This window comes from Aspergillus lentulus, assembly GCF_001445615.1.
Source record: "Aspergillus lentulus DNA, contig: Alt08, strain: IFM 54703, whole genome shotgun sequence".
Classification (NCBI taxonomy): Eukaryota; Fungi; Ascomycota; class Eurotiomycetes; order Eurotiales; family Aspergillaceae; genus Aspergillus; species Aspergillus lentulus.
Window position 1 is genome coordinate 2,855,101 of NW_028322118.1, and position 19,718 is coordinate 2,874,818.

At 51.3% G+C, this 19,718-nt stretch overlaps 7 protein-coding genes across 7 annotated transcripts; 3 read left to right on the forward strand and 4 right to left on the reverse strand.

The window, feature by feature from the left end:
* Positions 1–312: 312 nt before the first annotated feature.
* ALT_4189 (uncharacterized protein) lies at positions 313–2,585 on the reverse strand (the record flags this gene model as incomplete). Its single annotated transcript, XM_033558202.2, has 2 exons — positions 313–2,135; positions 2,189–2,585. The coding sequence occupies 2 exons, from the start codon at positions 2,583–2,585 to the stop codon at positions 313–315; spliced, it is 2,220 nt and encodes a 739-aa protein (XP_033414093.2).
* A 3,604-nt stretch (positions 2,586–6,189) lies between these two features.
* ALT_4190 (NAD-dependent malic enzyme) lies at positions 6,190–8,299 on the forward strand (the record flags this gene model as incomplete). The annotated part of the gene is made up of 6 exons (XM_033558201.2): positions 6,190–6,266; positions 6,337–6,443; positions 6,502–6,614; positions 6,669–6,747; positions 6,819–7,167; positions 7,228–8,299. 6 exons carry the CDS (start codon positions 6,190–6,192, stop codon positions 8,297–8,299), a joined length of 1,797 nt encoding a protein of 598 aa, XP_033414092.2.
* A 749-nt stretch (positions 8,300–9,048) lies between these two features.
* ALT_4191 (NADH:flavin oxidoreductase/NADH oxidase family protein) lies at positions 9,049–10,654 on the forward strand (the record flags this gene model as incomplete). Its single annotated transcript, XM_033558200.2, has 7 exons — positions 9,049–9,123; positions 9,170–9,275; positions 9,341–9,760; positions 9,808–9,827; positions 9,877–10,113; positions 10,181–10,531; positions 10,589–10,654. The coding sequence occupies 7 exons, from the start codon at positions 9,049–9,051 to the stop codon at positions 10,652–10,654; spliced, it is 1,275 nt and encodes a 424-aa protein (XP_033414091.2).
* Positions 10,655–11,150: 496 nt separating this feature from the next.
* Positions 11,151–12,488, forward strand: ALT_4192 (glycerol-3-phosphate dehydrogenase family protein; the record flags this gene model as incomplete). The annotated part of the gene is made up of 3 exons (XM_033558198.2): positions 11,151–11,197; positions 11,271–12,382; positions 12,436–12,488. 3 exons carry the CDS (start codon positions 11,151–11,153, stop codon positions 12,486–12,488), a joined length of 1,212 nt encoding a protein of 403 aa, XP_033414089.2.
* A 219-nt stretch (positions 12,489–12,707) lies between these two features.
* ALT_4193 (putative C6 transcription factor) lies at positions 12,708–15,065 on the reverse strand (the record flags this gene model as incomplete). Its single annotated transcript, XM_089599693.1, has 4 exons — positions 12,708–13,961; positions 14,018–14,732; positions 14,804–14,901; positions 14,994–15,065. The coding sequence occupies 4 exons, from the start codon at positions 15,063–15,065 to the stop codon at positions 12,708–12,710; spliced, it is 2,139 nt and encodes a 712-aa protein (XP_089456031.1).
* Positions 15,066–15,492: 427 nt separating this feature from the next.
* ALT_4194 (putative MFS transporter) lies at positions 15,493–17,277 on the reverse strand (the record flags this gene model as incomplete). Its single annotated transcript, XM_033558196.2, has 3 exons — positions 15,493–16,069; positions 16,139–16,394; positions 16,449–17,277. The coding sequence occupies 3 exons, from the start codon at positions 17,275–17,277 to the stop codon at positions 15,493–15,495; spliced, it is 1,662 nt and encodes a 553-aa protein (XP_033414087.2).
* A 1,189-nt stretch (positions 17,278–18,466) lies between these two features.
* Positions 18,467–19,681, reverse strand: ALT_4195 (uncharacterized protein; the record flags this gene model as incomplete). The annotated part of the gene is made up of 1 exon (XM_033558195.2): positions 18,467–19,681. One exon carries the CDS (start codon positions 19,679–19,681, stop codon positions 18,467–18,469), a length of 1,215 nt encoding a protein of 404 aa, XP_033414086.1.
* Positions 19,682–19,718: the final 37 nt, after the last annotated feature.

Here is a 19,718-nt window from a genome sequence, read left to right on the forward strand (position 1 = left end):
TGCGCGGTGTTTGGCCGGCCACTACTGATAAAGTCCGTGTTGATAGAGAAGTAGTAGCTTTTGATTAGGTGGCCGCAACGTGGAGGAAAATGGTTTGTCCGGTCACGTGGTGAGCATTTTCCTTGGTTTGAGGTATGGTTTAGACTAGATTGTCAGATGTTGATTAACGAACAAAGTGATCAGCTACATTAGCTAGGTTAAAAGTATAGAGTCGTACAGAGGCGGTCGGAACGTCGCATCAAATGAACATTTGAACAAAGAATAGCACAATCACTCATAAACTCATCCCACAGTGAGACACTCAAATTAACACTAAGTACTTCCCCAAGACCGACCAACAACATCGAAGATCTCGTTCCGCCACGTCCGTCCAAGACCCTGGCTCTGATCTCCCTCCTCAATGGCCTCTTGAGCCCGTAATCCCTCCTCGTGCCACACTTTGACAATACTTCCAGGCGCATAAACGTCCTTGAAGACACCGCTCTTTGGGGCCTCAAAGCCGACCCGGGTTTCGACGTCCGTCTCTGGCAGCCTCAACCGGGCCAGTACGGCCCGGACAAAGGTTGCCAGGTCTTGCGGATTGGCAATGCGAGCGGCCCGAAGTCGTTCTCGGGCGAATACCAGCTCCCGGTTGAGTGCAAAGGCCGCCTGGACGATGGACTCGGCGATCTTCTTCTCCAACACGCGGCGCACAAGATGCTTCAAGAAGGGCTTGGTCACCCACAGGAGGAATTTCCATTTGCTCTTGTGTATTTTGTAGTCGAGTTTGTGGATGCGAACCCGCACACCGCGCAGGGTAAAGATCTGCTCCAGGCGTTCCCGACCCACTTCCACATCGAGCGAGATGTCGATGCCCCGTCTGTCGAGATAGAAGCTGGCAATGCCTTCGTCTTTGATGCGGAACAACGGCCATGCATGAGTGCGCATCCAGTAGCCAAACTCGGTGGCACTGATGTTGAGGCCGAAGACCGTTGCAGTAAATGTGGTTTTGAGGTCAGTCGACGTTCGCTTTGAATGCTTCTTCAGAACGTCAATGTCGTTGCGCGTGGTGAGGTGCATGCGGTAGGGCAGAAACGATGAGAAATTGACCGTGTGACCGGGTTCAAGGATCAGGTTCTCAATCAACAGATCCATTTCTGGCGCGGATATCTCCAGCCGCGGGATTGGGATATATTGGATACTGCGAATGATAATAGGCAAGAAGATTTCTGCCATGTCTGATGGCAGCTGGCTTTTTCGGTCTTGGTAGCCATTCCATGCATCCCTGTAGATCTTGCGAGTCACGTCAACAAGTTTCGAAACCTGAGTATCCTCAGGTACAGTCCGCAACGTGCGCTTCGCCTGAGCTAGGAAGGCATCCACGTCTCGACGCAGGGTAGTTTCGGTGCCGACATTCTTCGACTTCTCCTTCAGCTCGTCTACCTTCTGAGGAGCCTTGTCAAAGAACTTGGGGTCCGTTAGCATTTCCTGGAGCGCGGCTCCAATCTCCGACATGAACTTCTCGAACTCTGGGTCTTTATTGGTGTGCTTGATGACATCTTTGAATCTTTCCTCCAGGCTCTTCCACTCTTCGGCATCTCCATAGGACTGAAGCAGCTTCCAAAACTGCTCCATTGCCTGCTTGAGATCTTCGTTGACATCGACCTCTTCCTCGGCCGTGGAGACGACCTCTGAGGCAGCGTTGGCGTACAGCTGCGCATATCGCTGCACCATCTGTGACAGAGTGGCCACCGAGTCAGAATAATCCGATCGCTCTCGCAGCTTAATAACGGCCTGCTTGAGCCGATGCAGCAGCGTGTCTCGCTCTTGTCCCGAAAGATGCTCCTTCGCACTGTCAATGGCTTCTCGACCAGTGTCTTTCAGCCCATGCCCCGCAACCTCTGCGACTTGGGTGACTTCCTTGCGGAGTTCCTCACCCGACACGGCTCTACCGTCGTCCGCACCCGCGCCTTTAACTGCACCCCGTTCCTCTTCGGACGGCTTGAGCTTCTCTCCAACCTGTTTTGAGGTATCAGACAGAGCGAGAGCTGTGTCGGAGAAGATCTCCCTGCCAACGGTAGTGAGATCCTCGACAAAGAGACGAAAGTCGGCATTGGTGAGGAGCAGGCTGCCCACGGTGCGGAGACTTTCATAGGCTGTTCAACGTTATTAGCACAATGCCCTCGGATGAGATTGACAAGAGTCATACCTGCTTTGGTGTTCTGCCGAGCTTTGACCTGAGAAGCACGACGAGTAACCTCAGACGTATCTATCGATGCTCTGGACCTGGAGAGATGCCACAAGAATTCCTGCAGCTGGTCATCGCCGTTCTTTTCCCGCAGGAATTCAATGAATATTTCAATCCAAAGGCGGCAGTCCCGGGCTAGCTGGCGGCCGACAGAGCCAATGTCTTGGTTGCGAGGGTTGAGAATATCCGAAGCTAGAAGCGTACGTAGGTTGGCGATCGTCTGATCGGTGGATGGCATGTAACCCTCGGAAAGGGCACGGAGCATCTGATAGCTATGCAATTTCTGATGCAGACGACGCTGGCGTGAGGTATCATCCTCGTAGCGAGGCAGGAGTGGCTCCGTTTCTCCTCCAGGCATGATGACGGTGTTGTGGTACTGTGGACCCCACAGCTCGGTACTTTGTGTAAACTTGGAGCTAGGGATAAGAGTCGCCGGGCGGGAAGTGAGTGCCTTGTTGAAGCTGAATTGATTGAAAGAACTGTTCCGGAGATGAACTGAGATGAAGGAAGATGTTCCAGCAGCTCTGCTAGGACGAGACAGGCCAAGGTGGTAAGATGTGCATCATCGAGTAGCTTTTCCTGATCTGCTGTCAAGCATGGACAGCTCCTCTCACTATTGCGTCACTCCCACCTTGGCGTCTTATCGCAGTCAGGTGATCTTATCACATGTTTATAGAGTCATCATACACAATCGGGATAAAAGGACCTCATATTTGCTGATACAAACTATACATTTATCTTCTGCCTTATTAAAACAAGAGCGACTCGCGGTGGCATCTATCTAGAAAGTAGTTCATTTCCAACCACATGGGTCCATACGGGTTGCGAGTTGGAGGGACGTCCTTATCTGACAGCAGCGCTTATCGATAACTTATCGTTGGTCTAGAACAATGCGGAGATTCTTTTTCTGTGGAGAGTTCTCCGTCCTCTCTACTTACTGTACCTACGGCATTTCATCGAACCAAGCCAGATCGAGGCGGACAGGCCCTCGGGCCATGATTCTAATGTTGGTTCAGGAGCGACCTCAGATCTCACGCTCAATTGTTGGCTTCCACATTGTTCATTAGATGACTTCGAATCCATTCTATGAGAGAAAACGAAGCTAATGATCCAACGAGTTTCCAAGAGCACGTTAGCAAGATCTATAACACAGAATGCTCAATTCCTGAGCCAGAATCATGGCGTATGAATTGCTATAGGAGTATATAGATGGGCAAGAGACTGGTAGAATAACCCCCTCCCCATTGTATACGTGACATTACTTCGTGCGAAAAAATCATCAGCACCTCAGTAGGCATAACATAGTCAGGGGGAAAGAGGGTGTTTTGGGTCTCCACACCTAGCCACCGAGACTTTGACGGTTAAGTCTGGGGTAACCTTCTTTCGTAGCCAGGCCTTGCAATTGCTCAGAATAGATTGCTCCGTAATTCGTACCATATTTGCATACTAGATACACCAGAGCTCAATCCGAGTCTCTCCGTACTCCGCATGGTGATGACGCACATATTGTTAAAAGTTGTGTTACTGACGGGAGTGTAACTTCAGCCTTGTAGTACGTAACGAGTCAGGTGGCTGGCATCAGTTGTTGGGATTTCAATCTCAACCGTGCTGAGGGGGAATTCAACGGTCTCTGGTGTACGATGTATATATGATCACAATATCCGTACGTCTCACGGAGTCCCTGTAAGGACTTCCGTAGTTGCTGGCAAAACTCCAAAGGCAGATGGAGTAATGATCATCACAATGCTGGATGATCAAGCTTTATGATTCATGCCAGCAAATCTGGGGATATCCTTGTGGAGCATTCCTCCTCCCTCTGCGTCGGATTTTGAAATCGTTGATCTATCATCTTTCTGCAAGGAGTAATGAGCGATTTTCTGTCACTTAAATCGCTCATGGAATGACAGAGGTGTCTCATATCCATCTTTAACTCAGTGTATGCATTTGAGACACATTCGATCATCTCCAGTGATGAAAGGTTCATATACAACCATTACATAGAGTACAAAAGTACCGTATAGTCTTGTGGCTGGTGAGCTCAAGTAAACAAAGCACAGCCACGAGGTTCTAAATCTGGCTCAGTAGTCTGTCTTAGTAATAGGAGCCAAGCTTGTTTTTGTCTGTAGCAGCTGTAAGTAGTCAGGAACCTTTCCGTTGGGGTCACCCTGGGCTGGCCAATGATTTCCTGTAGGACTGTGGCTTCTTCCGGTCGCCCCATCGGCCGGCCCCGGTCGGTGGGCGACACTATTCCCCTTGGGGTAATACCTGGTCGCGTCCATCGGAATGGAGTTGGGGTCAGCAACGAAAAATCGCTCATGGAAGGCAGCACTCCTTAATTTTCAGGATGTCTGAGTTGCACAACCACAGAGTTGATGGCAATCGCCGCTATTCAGTCATGCAGGAGCAAAGTCTCTGGATCTGCGCAACATAACAGGTCATCCTCATGTTGCTTTTCACGTATTCAATCCGAGGAATAGAACTACTGAAAAAGGACGAATTACTAAATCTAGACCCCTTGATGACTAAAGCGAGCGAGCTCGGCCGTCCTCCGTGCCCGGTGCCGCGTCGACTGCGGGGAGTTGCCTAGGGAGGCAAGCAGCAAGAAAAAAGTCCAGAAGCTTTCCTCAGGCAGTTAGGCGGACAGCTCTGCTATTAGGCTAATAATTGATGCCACATGAGCTTTGGGATCCACCAGACCCTATGGTCGAGTCGGGTCCAGTGGACAGTTGCCCAACTTAGACTCATGTGTACACTGTAGTTTGAGTACTCGCGCGAGGAAAAATGGCGCATCCGTTGCAGAAAATGCTCCACTGCCTTGTATATCGGCATGCCTTGTCGGATACCGATGTTTCGGATACCTCCAGCATGAGTATGTCTACCCTAGCAAAAATGCTAATGTACTCTAGGGTTATGATAATATTTGAGACTAATAAATTCAAACCCGAGTCATTATTCTACTTGATTTATATCGTAGCAAAGAGTGATGTTGGTAGCTGGTTGTAAACCTCGACTTGTTTATGCGGAGAAGTCCCACGAATCCCCTCATGAAATATTTCGCTTATGCTTGACTATCTAAAAAACGGGATGATTCATGAATCTGATCCTCCTGACTACGTACATCGGAACCAGCGAGTGTATCAGTCTCTTAGTTCCAACAATCAGTTTTCACTCTCAACGTTGTAAAAATACACCGTCAGCCTTGCATGTCAAAACTAGCCCATGTACCCAAGTCTACTTCGTACATTGAGTCATATGTAGCGCTTTACATGTAAACTCTGTACAACAAAAGCAAACTCTGTAATGCGATGTATCCCTTCAACGATTCAACATTGATCATCACGCTCATTCCCATTATTAATTGGCCTCTTGTTGTTTCTTTGCTTTCTCCGCATTTGTCGCAATTCGGAGGCACTTCCCGTTCTCCACTTCCGTTCAATTTTCTGTGACCCCCAACCCGATCCAATTCAATTCAACCCAATCCAATCATCCAAAAGCTTCGTATCCTCATTCATGCCCACTTGTGAATTCAATTGAAACGGTTCGCCGCCATGCAAACCGCTTTCCCCCCGAATATCCACCATTGCGATCCCGACCTCCCTGAGTGGTTCCCTCGTCCCCGAATATTCCCGACTGCTGAGTGAAGGAGTCATCGAACTAATCACCGCTCGCGCTCTGTTTCATAGCCCTCATAACCTCCTCGTTGGAGATTTCCTACTAAGTATTTTTCTCCGAGTACTACTGCGACCAACGGGTGCTTGTGTCTTGACATCGGAATGTTTTGGGTGCCTCCTCAGGGGTCTCCAATGCTAGTGCGGACACATAAAAACAGACTGGCACCTGTGGCCATCTTGTCTCAGTCATCTTTATTTTATTTTTCATCTTCTCCTCTCCGCTCTTCTGCCTCTGTCGTCGCCATTGCTACTCGCCATAGAAGCAGTCTTACGTCGTCTCAGCGTTCCACAATGGCTCGATTTCCCTCCCATCAGAACCGGCCGGTCCATGCGACCCCGACCCCATACGTGAACCATGCTGCTCCCGTGTATGTCTTCGATCCGGTACAAGCTACCTGGAAGGAACTGATGCTAATTGACTCATTGTTGTATGTCTAGTGACCCAAATTTCGATACTGCCAACCCTGCATACATTCGCAAATATCTCCGCACATACGGTCTGACTCCCCCGCGCGCGGAGTCATATGAAGTTCAGAAGACACGGTGTATGTCTACACAACACAAACGTTCTGGCGTCTGCTGCGGGATCTAATTTGAATCTAGGTCTCGCTCAATTGGCCCTCAAGCAGACTGCCATTGATAAATTCCTCTACCTCAGCACCCTCCGCAAAAATAATGTCCACCTCTTTTACCGTTTGATCACAGATCATCTCAAGGTATGGGAAACAGAAACCAGCCGCAAACAGCGGAATGAATACTAAAGTGGACAGGAATTGACACCTTTGATTTACACACCTGTTGTTGGAGAAGCATGCCAAAAATGGTCGGAAATTTACCAGCAGCCAGAAGGTGAGTCCAGACATTTTCACAATTTTCCTGCTAATGCATCGAATCCACGCTAACGACGTTCATCTGCCTAGGCATGTATCTGAGCTGGGAGGACCGCGGCAATCTGGCCGCTGTCATCGCCAACTGGCCGCAACCAAATGTTGAAATCACGTGCATCACCGATGGGTCCCGAATTCTCGGACTGGGAGATCTTGGCATCAACGGAATGGGCATTCCGATTGGTAAGCTGGCGCTGTATACTGCATGTGCGGGGATCCGTCCCGAGGCCACCCTGCCCTTGACCCTGGATCTGGGGACAAGCAACAAGGCTCTCCGGGAAGATCCGCTGTACATGGGTACACGCCGTGACAAGATCTCCCCCGAGGAGGAACGGGAATTCATGGATGAGTTGATGGCGGCTTTGACCGAGCGCTGGCCTGGGTATGTGGCTCCACCTCCCAACTCTTTCCGATGACACCGGACACTAACGGAGGTAAACAGTATCGTCATCCAGTTTGAGGACTTCAAGAATCCCTTCCCCGCTTTGGAGCGGTATCGTGATGTCTACACATGCTTCAACGATGACATCCAGGGTACGGGTGCTGTCATCCTCGGCGGTGTCATCAACGCTGTGAAGCGTTCAGGACTTCCCTGCAAGGAGCACCGCGCCGTCTTCCTTGGTGCTGGAAGCGCTGGTGTCGGTGTGGCCAAGCAGATTGTTGCATTCTTCATGCGCGAGGGCATGACGGAAGATGAGGCCCGCTCCTGCTTCTACCTGGTCGACACCAAGGGTCTCGTCACCGCTGACCGGGGTGATAAGCTCGCCGATCACAAGGTCTACTTTGCTCGTACAGACAACAACGGTCAACAGTTCAAGACCCTCGACGAGGTGGTCGATCATGTGAAGCCGACCATCCTCATGGGTCTGTCGACCCTCGGCGGCGTCTTCACTCCGGAGATCCTGCGCAAGATGGCCGACTGGAACACCCACCCCATCATCTTCCCCCTGTCCAACCCTTCCTCCAAGTCAGAATGTGACTTTGAAAGCGCCATCACCCACACCGATGGCCGTGCCCTCTTCGCCTCCGGTTCCCCCTTCCAACCTTTCTCCTTCAAGAACTCCTCCGGAGAGACCCGCACCTACTACCCCGGCCAGGGCAACAACATGTATGTCTTCCCCGGTATCGGTCTGGGCACTATCCTCTCCAAGGCGGTCAAGGTGACCGATGAGATGATCTATGCCTCTGGTGCAGCTCTCTCACAAGCTCTGACCGCCGAGGAGATCGACCTCGGTCTTCTCTACCCCGACTTGACCCGCATCCGTCAGGTCAGCATCGTCGTGGCCCGCAAGGTCATCCGCGCCGCACAGGATGCCGGCGTGGACCGTGAGACTTCTCTGCGCACCATGAACGATGAGAACCTCGATGCATGGATCAAGGCTCGCATGTACGACGCTCACAGCGAAGTCCAGGCTTTGGAGAGGGAAGTCGGCGCTCTCCTCTCGAATCTCGGGCCTGCCCCTCCTGCCTTGAATGGCTATTATGAGGACCAGAGCAAGGATGCCAAGCTGTAGTTTCATTTTCCTTCATTTCTTGTCAGCCGGCATGAGATATTTACTATTGTCTCTGCGTGACTTTTTCGGTTCTACTTTTTCGTTCCGGTTTTCATTTACGTTCCTGGTCGTCCCAGGTTGTGGAGCGCTTTGATTTTTTGGTTCAACTCTTGCATTGAAGGATGCCCCTGTGTTCCTGTATACCCTTTGCATATTGCTGATAATGACTTGCTTTTTGGACCATGTTTGTTGGGTTTGGGATTGGTTTCGGTACCGACGTCTACGTCAAAAGTTGATAAATCCAATATTTTATGTCGGTCTCATAATCTACGGTCCTCAAATTGATGAAGGAAATATTCTCTCCACACAGTTTCCACAAGTAACAATTGGGTCGGCCATCTTTATCTCGGTAGAGTGGATCATGTGAAGTGGAGACTCGGACAGATTTATAACCCGAAGGGTACGGAGTGGAATTAACGAGCATCACTAATCAGTCCATCGTGACGATCCGCAGGACAATTTGCTTGGAAATAGAATAATTAACCTTAAGCATTAAGATGCAGAGCCAAGGCCAGGTACTGTGGCTACGTACTAGCTGGTGCCTATCGACTTTGCGTTCGCAACTTTTGTCTGGTTGGGAATGGACTCATCTCGACCTCGGCCATGCTTCTATCCGTTGCCGAGCCGTTCATCTTTCGGATCTATATAGTAGAAGCAAAATCCTCCGTGGCCATGGGTTCATTTCCTTTTTCTCGAATTGATACAGATCGATGATCATGTCTTCGTCTCTTGCTGATGCTGTCAAGCTTCCATGCGGGCTGGTCTTCCCTAACCGCCTCGTCAAGGTAAGTTTCTGATGATAAGGGTCGCAAACATGACTGACCACTCCAGGCCGCAATGGCCGAGCTGATGGCCGGCTCAGAACATACCCCTACACCCAAACTAATGGAAGTCTATAACCAATGGGGCAAAGGAGGATGGGGTGCCGTTCTCACGGGTATTTGCTGTTAATCCCTTTACTTCAACCAGGACACACGCTAAGAAGTCAATACTACTGGACAGGCAACGTCCAAGTCGACGTCAACCACCTGGGCAGTCCCTTAGACCCCGCCCTGCCAGGCGAGTACACAGGCAAAGACTCCAACCCGGAGCTCGTCCAGACATGGGCCAAATACGCCGAGGCCAGCCAGCAGCACGGCGTCCCCTCCATCGTGCAAATCTGCCATCCGGGCCGGCAGTCGTTCCGCATCGCAGGCAAACGCGGTATCTTTGCGTCGACGATTGCGCCGAGCGCGATCCCCCTGCAGATGGGGGACGGGCTGCTGGATCGAATCATCAGCCGGCTGGCGTTCCCTGCGCCGAGGGAGATGACGCAGCAGGATATCGATACTGTGACGAGGCAGTTTGTTGATACCGCGCGGCTGATGGCCGACGCGGGGTTTTCGGGGGTGGAGCTGCATGGCGCGCATGGGTATCTGATTGGTATGTTCTTTCTGTCCTGTAGTAAGGTGTTGTACTGACTGTAGCAGACCAGTTTTTGAATCCAAAGGTATACTTGCTCCTCTAGAGGCAGGGCCAGGGTCCGACTAACCGAACAGACAAACCTACGAACCGATGCATACGGCGGCTCCGCCGAGAAGCGAGCCAAGTTCGTCCTCGACATCCTCTCGGAAACGCGCAAAGTCGTCCCCGCCACCTTCTGCATCGGCATCAAGTTCAACTCCGCAGACCACTCCTCCGCCTCCTTCGAAGACACCATGACCCAAATCGGCCTGCTCGTCGACGCAGGCATCGACTTCCTCGAAGTAAGCGGCGGATCATACGAGGATCCAAAGGTAAGTAATACGTCCCACTAACCTCCTCAGACGTGCCGCAAGAGACGTACCCTAACTGAGAAAATAGATGATGAGCACTGACTCCCAAGCCAACCACCCCGAAAAAAGCCAACGCACGCTCGCGCGCGAAGCCTTCTTCCTCGAATTTGCCCGCGAAACCCGCAAGCGCTTCCCGACGCTCATCCTCATGCTGACCGGTGGATTCCGCAGCCGCGCCGGCGCAGAGCACGCCCTGCGCGAGAACGCATGCGATCTAATCGGCATGGGGCGGCCCGCAGCTGTAGAACCGGCGTTCGCGCACCGGCTGCTGGACGAGAGCGTGCCTGCCGAGGAGGCCGAGATGTACTTGAGCAAGGTTAAGCCGCCGTTTTTGCTGAGTTTGCTGCCAATCAAGGCGGTTGGGGCGGGGTTGGAGAGTGTAAGTCTTTTTCCAACTGTTTGGGTGCTCTGATGATGCTAATGTTGGTTCTGTTAGTCGTACTATGCGGGGCAGATCAAGCGGATAAGTGAGGGGCTGAAGACGTTTGCGCCGTCGTTGTGATGTAGATATATACCCAGACTGCTTTGCTGGTTTTGTTCTTACTAGATTATACTATAGAATACTAAGTAGTACTCGTGTCGGGTGCTACTTTATTCGGTTATTTACTTATTCCATCTCAGGGGTGGTTGGCTGGTTACACGTCGTGAGCAACCACTATCATAATATCACCATCCATGGCTCTACAGTAATGCATGTTCTCAATTTACGGCCAACTACTGGTATATCCAACTTCCAGTGGTTGGTAAGATCTGATCTGATGTACCAAAAACTAAAGGTTCAAATGTGCTAAACGTATTGATGACGTCGATCTCAAACAGGCGGCAGCGGACAACAACCTCACACAGCCTGTTTTGGCGATGCCACTGACGAGGTGACCGGCAAGGTGATTGCATCAATTGTTACGTTATGATTTTGTTAACTGTATATATAAGGCAGGTCTGCCGTCCACATAGCTTTCTCTAGGTTGCAACAGCAGTATAGATTCCTCCTAGACAAAATGACGGGTAAAAAGCACAAGATTACGGTGGTCGGTTCGGGAAATTGGTATTAGTTCTCTACTCCGTAGATTCATTTATGATTCCTAAATTATATATAATGCAGTGGCTGATAATGACAGGGGATCGACGATCGCCAAAATCCTGGCCGAAAACACGCGCGAGCATCCCGATGTCTTCGAAGAAGAGGTGCAGATGTGGGTATTCGAAGAGGAGGTGACCATCCCTGAAGACTCGCCGCACCGCGAGGCCCTTGGCGACCAGAAGTACAAGTTGACGGACGTCATAAACCGTGTCCACGAGAACGTCAAGTACCTCCCTGGCATCGCGCTGCCGAGCAATGTCGTCGCGAACCCAGACGTGCGAGCTGCCGTCAAGGACGCCACGATCCTCGTCTTCAACCTCCCGCACCAGTTCATCGACAAGACGCTCGAGCAGATGAAGGGCCACCACTTGCCGTACGCGCGGGCTGTCTCATGCGTCAAGGGCGTCGAGGTCGCGAACGGGCGGGTCACGCTCTTCTCGGAGCTCATCATGGAGAAGCTGGGCATCTACTGCGGGTCGTTGTCCGGCGCCAACATCGCCCCCGAGGTCGCCGCCGAGGAGTTCTGCGAGACCACAATCGGCTACGACCCGCCGCCCATGGACCTCGACGCCAAGGACGAGTTTTCCCCGGATAACCGCCACGTCATCAACAAGCAGCGCCAGCGCAAAATCTCCTCCACCTCCGCGGAGCTGCAGCGCGTGCCGGACGAGTACCCCTGCGTCGACGAGAAGCTGCTCCGCCGTCTCTTCGAGCGCCCGTACTTCCATGTGCATGTCGTCGCGGACGTGGCGGGCGTGGCACTGTGCGGCGCGCTGAAGAACATCGTCGCGCTGGCGGCCGGCTTCGTCGCGGGTAAGGGATGGGGCGAGAATTCCAAGGCGGCCATCATCCGTATCGGGATGATGGAGATGATCCGCTTCGGGCGTTTCTGGTTCCCCGACTCTGTAAACGAGAAGACTTTTACCGAGGAGAGCGCCGGCGTGGCGGATCTGGTCGCCTCGTGCTCGGCTGGTCGCAATTTCCGGTCCGCGAAGCATTCCGTTGAGAAGGGAATCAGCGTCGAGGAGATCGAACAGTCGGAGCTGAACGGGCAGAAGTTGCAGGGGACGTCGACTGCTCGCGCCGTGTGCGATTTTCTGTCGACGCATGGCAAGCTGGACGACTTTCCGTTGTTCAATGCCGTCAATCGTAAGTTCCACACAATAGCATATTGGATGATAAGTCGGTGCTGACCAACACAGGCATACTCGATGGTAAAGTCAGTGTGGATGAGCTGCCGAAGTTGTTGAAGTAATCTGGAAATGTATATGCCGTAATGACCATAGCCAATAGAACATGCCTTCATGAGTGCACACGCCCGTAGTTATGACTCTAGGAATAACCTCTATAAAGCAAGGTAGTCTTCAACCGGCGATCACAGTAGGCGGTATCTTGGTGAAAGTGATTCTAAGCTGGAAGCTTTTGCAATTCCAGATTTCGGTCACATATCTCTGGGCTCTTTACCAAAAGAAAGCTAAAGAGGATCAAAAGGCGCGATAGTATCACCTCCCCAGAGGTTCCCCGAAAACCCCTCAAGAGTCTCAAAGTCCGGCATCCAAAACGGACAATCCTCCTCAAGATCGATCCACGGAGCAAGCTGGAATGCCATCCGCACTCCATGATCATGAGCAGGCGGATTCGTCGACCCCGCTGTGTTAGGATCAGTTGCCGCGTACTCCTTGAACGTGCCAGGCGTGGTACCTTGGAGGTTGGGATTCGAACCACCATGTTGCGCGGTCATCAGCTCCGCCATGCCGACTTTCTTGGCCGCCTCGCTGTTGCCCTCGAGTTTTTCCATTGCGGCGTTGACGAGCATCTCGAACGCGTCGCGGTACTTCTTCACCCACGTTGCTCGTTCGCCCATGACGAAGAGGACGGTCGAGCAGGCCCGGATGTCGTTGCTCATCTGCACGGACCACACTTGGTCTGCGTGCGTCCAAAGGGCGTACAGCAGCGTGATGCCGGCCATGAAGACCGTCTGGACGGCGAGGAAGGAATGCCCGTACTCAAGCGTCTGGTGAAGCCGCTTGTGGGTCTGGCAGATATCGCCAGCTGCACGAAGGCAGATGTGGTAGTAGGGGTCCGAGAGGGGCAGGGAGGGCAGGAATGGCTGTATGAGGAGACGAAGAGCACGGTTGTAGTGCAGCATGGGATAGTCCAGATCCGACCCGCTGAAACGCTGCAAGGCAGATCTCTTCCACTCTTCCAGCTCGATGAAGAGACGGTCCATCTTCGAGCGGAGCGTGTGTAGTGGCCTGTCCGCGCGGTAGATCTTGTGCTGGATCCTCGAGTCGATCCGACGCAGCTCGAACAAGTAAATTGCGAACGTTAGGGAAGTAATCCTGTCGGTCCGGGGCGGGGCGGTCAGTATAGTGGGGTCTTGGACGTCGTCATCCACATCCACTGGCAATGGCAGGTCAATTTGACGGTCTGCGATGCTAAAGGGGCGACCAAGAGACATTGAGATGACCCTCTCGAGATAGTAGATTGTCCAGAAAAGTCGTCGCCGCATCTGCGCGGTCCATGGATCCAGATTAATCTCGTTCGCTTTCCTGTGCAGGCCAATGTCAATGGCAGTGCGCATGGCGAGCCCGATTATGTACCAGAGGCCATGGCTCGATGCTGAGCGAAGGTGATATACCACCAGAAGAGTCATTGCCTCTATGTTTTCGATAGATCGCACTTCACACATAGAAGGGACCTGCTGTAAAGCAGTGATGTAGTATCGCTAGACGGGGTCAGAGCTCTTAGACCTGATAGAGAAGAAAGCTTCGGTAGGCACACCTCTGGGGGTACGTATGTGTATTTCTCGCTGAGCTGGATTGTCGTCGCTCCAATCGCATATACCAGATACAACTTGAACAGACCGAATCTCTCTGCCTTGGTGAGCTCTTCCCGTTTGGCTTTGGCCAACCGCCATCGAGCTCCATGGAGCCTCCACAGCTCCGCACGATCAAGGAACGGATAGCGCACATGCAGTCTGGTCAGGTACGCATGTAAAATCCGCGTTCCCATCTCATCGTTCGGCGGTTCGGTACTTTTGACCAGCAGGTCCTCCATGCGCCGCGGTCGTGGATAGTCAGGGACATTCTGACTCCCGCTGGACGGTTGAGGAGGCAGACCTGTAGGAGTGACCACCTGACCAGCGGTAGACCCACCACTACCGCGTGAAGAGACCTGGTGGATATGACATGGCGCGAGAACTTGGTTCCACACCGTTGCCTGAACCATTTCGCTGAGGTTGGCGGCCAGTGAGAGCCCGGAGCTTGAGCCTACATAGGCGGGAGCTTCTGCGGAGTTGAGCGCGAGGAAGCCAACAAGCTCGCCCACAGTGTTGTGGCTCAAGTTCGAAGCAGACGCAGGGACGGCATCTTGGTTCTGAGGAGACAAAAGTGCTGCAACTGGTTGACCGGCGTTGCTGCTGGCATCGTTGCTTTGTGGTCTCGCTTGCAGCTGGGATTCAAGATAAGCAATGCGTTCTTCCAGCGCACGGATATAGCTTTTTGAAATTAGTGCTCCGAAAAATTATCGTCAGGAAGAGCTGGTGCTCATCGGAACAAGATGGCTCACTCATTCGATTGACCACTCTCCTGTCGAAGAAACGTCAATTTATCGCACGAAACCCCAGCTTTGCGGCAGTTGGAACAGGCCGGATAATCATTATCGCACTATACCGCTCAGCCTGATGATAGACCAAACCTAGTAGCCAACGACTGACCTTTTGCTTCCTAGTTTTGCACCGCGTACATGACGTTCTTACGCGCTTTCTGGGGTTGTGATCTTTTGAGGGGAGGCGCGCCTCTGAGTTTGACACTTGCTCAGGAATATCCATCTTGACAGATTATACATATAGACATCTTCTCTGTTCCTGATTGAATAACTCCACTAGTGTCAGATTGATGTCAAGTGGATGCTCACCAAGTTGACGAAGTCATCAGTAGACCCTGGACGATGCCAAGACGTGGTAACTGGACCGGCTCGGGGTAGGGTCCATTCTCCGAGTTAAATGGTTGCATGAAGACAATAGTTGATATGCTTATTAATTGTGTAATATACTCAGTGATCGCAAATCATGAGAGATAATTCTCGTCAAATTTCTATGAACGCCTAAAAATGTATCTAATCAGTCGATTTCTACAAACGCCGCTCATGCTGCCATCAAGAACTATTAAAGCTATTAAAGATGAGGTAAAAGCCATCCGAAGATCACTGCGCTGCACGATGCAAGTCTTGAGTATCTCCATAACAGTCATGTTGGCCTATTGACTCCTGCTGCCGTCCGCTTCCTGATTATGGCCCTTGTTAGACTTCTCAGAAGGCTGAGTCGGAGGAACTTCTTCGTCTGACTTCAGTTGTGTAGCGTTCCGTTCTTCCTCCTCCTCCCCTGGTTCCTTTGGCCGCTCGAGACCCCGATCGCGGATGAAGAGACAAGCTGCGAAACACAATCCAATCAGAGGCACTTGTAAAATGAAGACGCCCCTTGACGCCTTTGCATAGGCATCGAGTATTTGAGACCAATCCGAAGCGGATATATCCGACGGCGAGGGAAGAGAGTACGTCGAGTGAGCCAGGTTCTGGTATCCACTCGGTAGGTTTGATCGGAGTGTTGCTTGCAAGATAGCAGCGGACACGGCCAGTCCACAAGCACCTCCGAGACAACGGAAGAAGTTTCGATTCGAGATTACTACCGCTCGGTGAGACTTGGTACAGTGGGCTTGAAAAGCGATCAGAGTTGGCTGAAAGGTCCATCCGATACCGATACCGGTAATGGCGACAATGACAACGATCACTGCGCGATGAGTGTGGTTGTTGAAAAGCAGCATCAGACCAGCACCTCTAAATGATTCAAGCCGACAGGTTAGAATCCACGCTTAGAAAAGATCTCTAATCTCGAGGAAAACTCACAGAGTCCAGAGGCCGAAACCAGCCCATATCACCTCTCCGTACCGTTTGGTTCGAGAAATGTATTGGCCAGATGCAATAGACGCAAGAGCCTGGCAACCGACCATGGGAGCAGTCATAGCGGCAGAAGCTATCGGAGACCACCCTCGTGCGTTTTGATAGTACAGTGGCAGATAATAGAGGTACGATTGATACACAGCGCCAAGAAGAAAGCTCTGTAAGAATAAAGCACATAAAACTTTGTTCTTGAAGAATACCACTGCCCACAGGTCAGCTCCTCTTGAATTAACAAACGGCACGAGTTGTAACGCACCTGGAAGCATTGGCAGGGAGGCCACTTTCCACTCGATGAAGACGAACGCAACCAATGAGCATGCTCCAATAACAAGCATACTGATCACCATTGCAGAATTCCACTGAAAGTAGGAGCCACCACCTGATATGGGTATAAGCAAAAAGATGATCCCAATGGATGAGGCAATGATGCCGTAGAAGTCGATCTTGCTCAGGTTCTCCCGCACGCCACCTTTACAGGCGTTACTCGGGATCAGAAAAGAGCCAACAACCATGGAGCATGCTGCGAGCGGAGATATGAGCCAAAAGAACCCTCGCCAGGTGGAATTCATGATGAAAGCTGCCGCAATAAACGGGCCGATCACATTACCCAGTCCCAGCGATGCTCCTAGAATTCCTTGATACTTTCCGCGGTTTTCAAGGGTCACTATATCAGATACGATAATCATAGTCAGCGAACCGACGCCACCTCCTGCAATACCGGCAAGGCCTCGAAAGACGTAGAACATTGCTGCATTTTGCGAGAGGCCACAGAGCAAATCAGCGATGCACAGCAGGGCGAGTGCTGATAAGTAAACAATCTTCCGACCAAAGATATCAGAGAGACGTCCGTAAAGCACACTGAACATGGTGTTTGCGATCAGCGACGAGGTACCCGCCCAGGAAATGGTATTTTCCGCATTGAGGTCTTTGGCAATTGTCGGAAGTGTAACGCTGATGCCATTTTGATCCACAAACGTGATAAGGAGAGATACAGCAAGACCAGAGAAGACTACCAACAACTGTACGATTGGTAGAATGTTCATCTGGTCATGCAAGGCCTTTTCGGCCGCCTGTTGTCGATTCATGTTTGTGCGCCTCTGGGGTCTAGCTTGTGGTATCGAGAAATCCTTCTGCTATTGACAGTTGAACCTAGGTAATGTACTCCAGACCATAAGCTGCGTCTTGAGACAGGATTTCCAACGAGCGCAAGTTTGCAACAGGATTTTGGTCAATCACTTGATGGCGAAACACAGATATGTACATCGATTTCGGCGCTTTGCACAGAGAGCAACCGTCAATAATATCATTTCAACAGTGAGTTGGCATGTACAAAGATGAAATTTTTTTTCATCGCACTGTCCAATGGATAGTCGATCAAGAGTGGCCTCTCATGACAGTCACAGCCCAATTCAAGCAGACGGGGCCTTTATCCTGCATCAATGTCGGATTCTTTCCCGACAGAGTCATGGTCGGTGTCAGAATAGGACATTTTCAGGTAATATCAACTGGAGATTGGCAGACCGGGCCAAATCCGCGTCATGGATGAATGATAGTTGGTGCGGACTGAAAGAGGATGTGGAGACTTGTCGTCGGCATTTGCCGTTAGTTCCTTCGGACGTCCGATGGAACCAGTGCCGAATTCCGCACGGTGATTTGGGTCTTGAATGAATCGAATATAGGGCGTCTCATTTAGAAGGCCTGCTTGGCATCGCTCAGTAGATGGAGATACGTTGTATCATGTATGTTTGATCCACAGTCGCAATTAGACAGCTCGGACATATTATTCAGCTTCTCCGACCACGGATGGTCATTTATCTATTTACGTCACGTGGAGCACCAAGCCAATTCTCCCGTCAAGGGTGTACTTCCGGTGTCGCAAATATAAGCGGATTTTTGTGATGATGCACATATACGGTGGCTTATCTCACCTTTAAGTACAGTTGTGAGATTTCTCGCAACAAAGTCATGTCATGGAAACAGAGTAACTGCATCGGAGTATCCACAGGACCGAGGCCTGTGAATCTCCATAATCATTCATGACTCCTCCTACTTTTTCCATCGAGGAACAGTAAGCACGATGCCTGGATTCTGTCTTAGTTTAGATCTGGCCGGCAGAGATCATAAGTTCTTGACGAATTCGAGGTTCAGTGTGTCAACTTGAGGCCCAGATTCAAGGAGCTGTAGTGTTGGCGCTCAGAGAGCGGTACGGTCCGAGAATCGTCTTGGAGAAGGACTATTGTTTTTTTGGTAGTCAGGTAGATTTCTTTAGACTGGTCACGTATGTGTGGGTGGAATTGAAACCGCGACACTCCCTGGCTGCCATAGCGGCTGTATGCCTCGTGCGTTGACTGAAGGAGCTTCCACATATTCATTAGTCTGGGCCACACGTTCAACACCGCTGGCACCTGACTGAATTGAAGAATTTGTAGTTCTGCCGACAGGACCATGATTGATTACGTTATTTGAAGGCAAGTACGCTCCACCAGTTATATTCCCCTGGTTTGGGATAAAGCTTTGATTCAAAGCTCCACAAGCAGTACAGGTGAACTCGATCTTGAAATTGGTCAAGATCATCTGTGGCGCAGAAGGATGTCCAGTACTGCGTGGCTGTTGTGGAGATTGAGACGGCCCCGGTTGTGGTGCAGACAGTACTGTAGGTGCCGATAGTATGTAATCTGACTGCTGCTCATCAGTCGTGCGCAACTCGTCATTGAGCGTAATCTGCTCCTGTGGTTGTGCCCCGGATGGAAGTTGTACTTGGGATGAGCCATGCACTGGCTGCGGACGTTGTGATGGAATCTGTGGCTGCACAGCATCGCGAACAAGCTCTGCTGGTTGCGGAGACTCATGACTTGGGTCATCTGTCAGCTCGATAGGTCGCTTTTCCAGGAATCCCGACTGATGAACATTGTCGGGAATCCATCTTTGCTCGGAGATGGTACTGTAAACTGAGCCATTGACCGACGGCGTGGCGTGAGCCTGGGGACCGGGCTGGTTATTCCCGTTCAAAGCGCGATCCCCTGGTTCTTCGCTCTGGTGATGTGGTAGCCTTGGTTGTAATTTGGTGAGCGCTCGGTGCGCTTGTCTTATGGATATGTCATATCCATGATACCGCTTGACCGCATCCACAACATCTTGTCCTTTGATCTTGTGACTCAGGTCAAACAACTTTGGTATTTCGTTTAGTAAGAACCGCACATGCGAAGCCTCGGACCGGGCTGGGGTTGTTCCTGGGGATGCTGCATGCCGTCGACAGCTATGGCTATCCTGAAGGCTCGTTATGTAAGTCTCGTTTTTGTTTGCACGGCAGACAACGCGGAAGTAGCAATTGGCGGACGATCGGCACCCTATGACAACGCTTTTCTTGTTGCTTCGGGTCACCCGAAGTTCCCAATGCTGCCTGACTGATATACTTCGCACAACTGACTTGAACTCTTCCAGCGAGACGAATCGTTGGCCCACATGGAGCCCCGAGTACATCTCCGTCATGACAGCGGTCGACTACACCGAACAGTCGGGCCAGGAT